This window comes from Plectropomus leopardus, unplaced genomic scaffold (assembly GCF_008729295.1).
Source record: "Plectropomus leopardus isolate mb unplaced genomic scaffold, YSFRI_Pleo_2.0 unplaced_scaffold24568, whole genome shotgun sequence".
Lineage (NCBI taxonomy): Eukaryota > Metazoa > Chordata > Actinopteri > Perciformes > Serranidae > Plectropomus > Plectropomus leopardus.
This window is the reverse complement of record NW_024626677.1, coordinates 1-4,552: the sequence shown is the minus strand read 5'-3', so window position 1 is coordinate 4,552 and position 4,552 is coordinate 1. Positions and strand designations below refer to the sequence as shown.

Below are 4,552 nucleotides of genomic sequence, written 5' to 3'. Positions count from 1 at the left end.
TGCTCCCACTCTGACAAGACCAACCCAACAATGTTCACATCACAATACTTCTCCCCCTTTAAATTCCAACATTCTCCCCAAAATGTGAATTACTAGCAGAAACCAAACAGTCCCATTTTTGTCTTTAACTGAGGTACTCTCAAAACATAAAGTATTTCCTCAACAGCTGTAAATACAAACACATGGAAAACATGACAGCTTTAACATTCAGTCCAACGTACATTGGTCCATCAAACATTTAGTCTGTCTGGAGGTTTGCGAGTGCGCTGTGACCTTCGCACTACCCCCGGTGACCCAGCATTCCCTCCTGGTGTATGTGTTTTGGGCGGATCTGGTGTTGCAGCACTGAGAGGGGTCTGGGTGTCAGTGTGAGAGGGTTCTCCCTCTCTGGATGGCTCAGAAACCTCTGCCTGTGTCTCTCTCTCTCTGGTTGACCCACCTCCACAGCTGTCGGTCTCACCACTGGAAACTCAGCAACACTGTCTCTCTCCACAACTGTATCATGCCGCACGCGAACATGATCCTGATGTCTGCGGAAAATCCTCCCATCAGTCAGCTTAACAACATAGGAGACTGGCCCACTACGCTTGAGAATAACTCCAGGCAGCCACTGCTGGTTGTTACTGCCGCTGAAGTTCCTCACGTAGACACAGCCATCCGGTTTCAACTGTCTCTCCCGTGCATGTTGATCATGTCGGTCTTTCTGCTTTTTCTGCTTTTCCTCCACTTTTGCCTTCATGTCAGGGCGCAGCAGGTCCAGCCTCGACTTGGGCCTACGCCCCATCAGCATCTCTGCTGGTGAGCGTCCCGTCGTAGGGTGTGGCGTGAGGCGGTATTTAAACAGGAAACGCGAAAGCTGAGTGCTGAGCGAATCTCCTGTCATCCGCTTCAGGCCCTGCTTCACTGTTTGAACAGCCCGCTCAGCCAACCCATTTGAGGCGGGGTGGAAAGGAGCTGTCCGTATGTGATGAATGCCATTCTGTTGCATGAACTCACTGAACAGCTCGCTGGTGAATGTCGGGCCATTATCAGTGACTAATCTGTCAGGCAAACCATGTACTGCAAACACTTGCCTGAGTTTGTCAATGGTTGTGGGGGCTGTAATGTTGCTCATGAGGTGGGCCTCTATCCACTTAGAGTGTGCATCCACCATTATAAGAAACATCTGCCCTTTGAACGGACCAGCAAAGTCTAAATGTAGCCTAGACCAGGGGCGGTCTGGCCACTCCCAAGGGTGCAAGGGGGCTGGTTGAGGCATGTTCTGATTGGCCTGACACTGAGTGCATGCTCTCACCTTGTTCTCTAGATCCTGATCCAGTCTCGGCCACCAGACATAGGACCTTGCAAGACTTTTTATCCGCGATACCCCTGGATGAGTCTCATGTAACTCGTCCATGATCTGTGCACGACCTGGGGGAGGCACGATGACCCTCGCACCCCAAAAGATGCAGCCATCCTGCAGACTCAGTTCTGTTTTGCGTTTAGCATAAGGCCTCAACTCCTCTCCTTCAACCACACTGGGCCAACCCTGCAAAAGGAAGGTTTTGACTTGGGACAGGACTGGGTCCCTCTCTGTCCACTGCTTTATGCAGGAGGCTTTGACAGGTGTCTCTGCCAGCCTCTCCAATGTAAAAACAGTCTCGGGAGGTACGTGTGTCACAGCGGGTGTGTCTGGTAATGGCAGCCGACTCAGTGCGTCTGCGTTTGCATTGTCCTTACCCGCTCTGTACTCTATGGTGTACTGGTAGGCTGACAGTGTGAGCGCCCAGCGCTGTATCCTGGCTGAGGCTAGTGGCGGGATGCATTTGGTCTCGCTGAACAGGCTCATCAGTGGCTTATGGTCCGTATAGATTTTGAATGCACGGCCATAGAGATACTGATGGAAACGCTTGACAGCAAAAACAATGGCTAAGCCCTCTTTGTCCAGCTGAGAGTATCCCTTCTCCGCCGCTGTCAGCGTACGTGAAGCAAAACCAACTGGCTTCTCGGACCCATCTTCCATAACGTGTGAAAGAACTGCCCCAATACCATATGGGGAAGCGTCACACGAAAGGGTTATGTCCTTATCTGGGTCAAAGTGAACTAGGAGCGTCGCTGAGTGGAGGAGCTCTTTTACTTCCTTAAAAGCTCCCTCCTGCTCCTCGCACCACTGCCACTTAGTGTCGTTGTGAAGCAGCTTGTACAGTGGGGCCAAAACCTTCGAGAGGTCGGGCAGGAATTTGCCATAATAGTTCACCATGCCCAAAAAAGATCTCAGTTCAGTGACACACTTGGGGCTCGGGGCCTCCTTAATAGCCCTTACTTTGTCTTCCACTGGGCAGAGTCCCTCTGCTGTGATCTTATGGCCTAGGTAGGTCACACTTGGTGCTAGGAACACACATTTGCTGCGCTTTAACCGCAACCCTGCATCTGAGAACCTCTTCAGCACCTGTTCCAAGTTAGCCAAATGCTCTGCCTCTGTGGCCCCTGTGATCAAAATGTCATCTAGGTAGACTGCCACATGCGGGATCCCCTGCAGCATAGTGTCCATTGTTCTCTGGAAGATGGCAGGACTGGACGCTACTCCAAACACCAGGCGATTGTACTTGAACAATCCCTTGTGTGTGTTGATGGTGACATACTCTTTTGAGTCCTCATCCAGTAGCAGCTGCTGGTATGCCTGGCTCATGTCAAGCTTTGTGAAGAGCTTACCTCCTGCCAGGGTCGCAAACAGATCCTCTATGCGTGGCAAGGGATACTCCTCCAGCTTCGAGACCTGATTCACCGTGAGCTTGTAGTCCCCACATATCCGTGCAGTTTTGTCCTCTTTCAAAACTGGCACAATGGGTGCCGCCCACCTCGAAAACTGGACAGGCTCGATGATACCAAGCCTCTGCAACCGCTCCAGTTCTTCCTCAACCTTGCCTTTCATGGCATAGGGCACTGATCTGGGCTTGCAAAACCGCGGCGTGGCCTCAGGGTCAACATGCAGCTTTACTGTCACGTCCTTCAGTGTGCCCAGTTCGTCTCTGAACACGTCACTGTACTGTTTCAGAATGTCCTCTGTTGCGTGCACATACTTTATTTCATGCCAGTTGAGTCGAATCTTGCGAAGCCAGTCACGGCCCAAAAGACTGGGCCCGTTGCCTTTAGCTATCACCAGCCTGGCTTTCGCCTTTTGACCCTCTGCCGAAATGTCCACATAGATCACCCCTAAGTGAGGGATGGGCTGCCCTGTATAGGTCCTGAGTCTGAGCCTTGAACGTCTGAGGGGAGGCAGGTTATGCCCCCATGTGCTCCTGTACGTCTCCTCACTGATGACAGATGCAGTAGCTCCTGAGTCAATCTCGAACGTGATGTCCCGCCCTTTAACATTGACTGTAGCATAATAAGGTTCAGGAGGTTCTTCGTCTGTTTCCACCCCAAACATGTTGTAGGAACACACACCCTCTTCCTCTAGATGGTGTGTGGTTGCCTGAGGCTGATGACTTTTTCCCTGCCCAGGCTTTCCCTTCCCTTTTGAACTTCTGCACTTTTTAGCTAAATGCCCTTTTTTACTACAAACATGGCAGACAGTGTCTTTAAATTTGCAATCATTTGCGTAGTGTGTCCCCCCACACCGAAAACACTCCACCCGTTTGGCATTCTTAACAGTCTCTCTCTTGACTTGGTGCACTGCTGCTGTCTGTGCGCCTCCATTTCCTTTCTGAATGTCCTTTGCATTGTTAGCAGCCATCTCCATACCTTGTGAAATCTCTAGGGCCTTCTTAAAAGTCAGCGGTGGGGTTTCCCCCAGTAAGCGGCGCTGTATAGCATCATTGTTAATGCCGCACACAAGTCTGTCACGGAGCATATCATCTAACACTGTCCCGAAATCACAATGCTCTGACAGCTGCCGTAACTCAGCTACAAAGTTGGCTACAGACTGACCTTGCTTCCGGAAATGGCTGTGAAACTTGAAGCGTTGGACTATCACAGACGGTTTCGGATTGTGGTGGTTCGCCACGAGCGCGACCAGTTCCTCATAGGGGATGTCCCCCGGTTTCCGCGGTGTGGCCAGATTCCTTATCAGCTTATAAGTCTTTGCTCCACACGCACTCAGGAGAATAGAGCGCTTTTTAGCCTCTTCAGTAATCCCATTAGCATTGAAAAAGTGTCCCAACCTCTCCTCATACTCTGTCCAGTCCTCGTTTCCCTCCACAAATTCACCGATAGTCCCGAACGTAGCCATCCGAGCGCGAGGCTCCCCGCCTCCGTGCAGCTCCTCTGCAGCCGCCGGTGCTTGTCTCTCCTCCTCGACCTGCTCCCCGAGCTGCTCCTCTGCAGCCGCCGACACTGTGCCCGCCGTGGTCGCACCGCACCTCTGCTCCGGGTCGCGTCTCCCCTCCTGGCACTGTCACGTCCGCGCGTAGCTCGTAACAGCCGCCTGAAACTAGCTAGCACACTTTAGCCTAGCATAGCTAAGAAAACAACAAAACGGAGACGACACGTCCAAAAAAAAAAGTTTCACCTCGTCGCCAAAAATATGTGGTAACTTCAGCTGGAAAAGAACCACTCGACACCTTCGTGGCCG

At 51.8% G+C, this 4,552-nt stretch overlaps 1 protein-coding gene across 1 annotated transcript; it reads right to left on the bottom strand.

The window, feature by feature from the left end:
- Positions 1–26: 26 nt before the first annotated feature.
- LOC121966434 (uncharacterized protein K02A2.6-like) lies at positions 27–4,489 on the bottom strand. Its single transcript, XM_042516527.1, has one exon. The coding sequence runs from the start codon at positions 4,208–4,210 to the stop codon at positions 281–283; it is 3,930 nt and encodes a 1,309-aa protein (XP_042372461.1). The 5' UTR covers positions 4,211–4,489; the 3' UTR covers positions 27–280.
- Between the last annotated feature and the right edge of the window lie 63 nt (positions 4,490–4,552).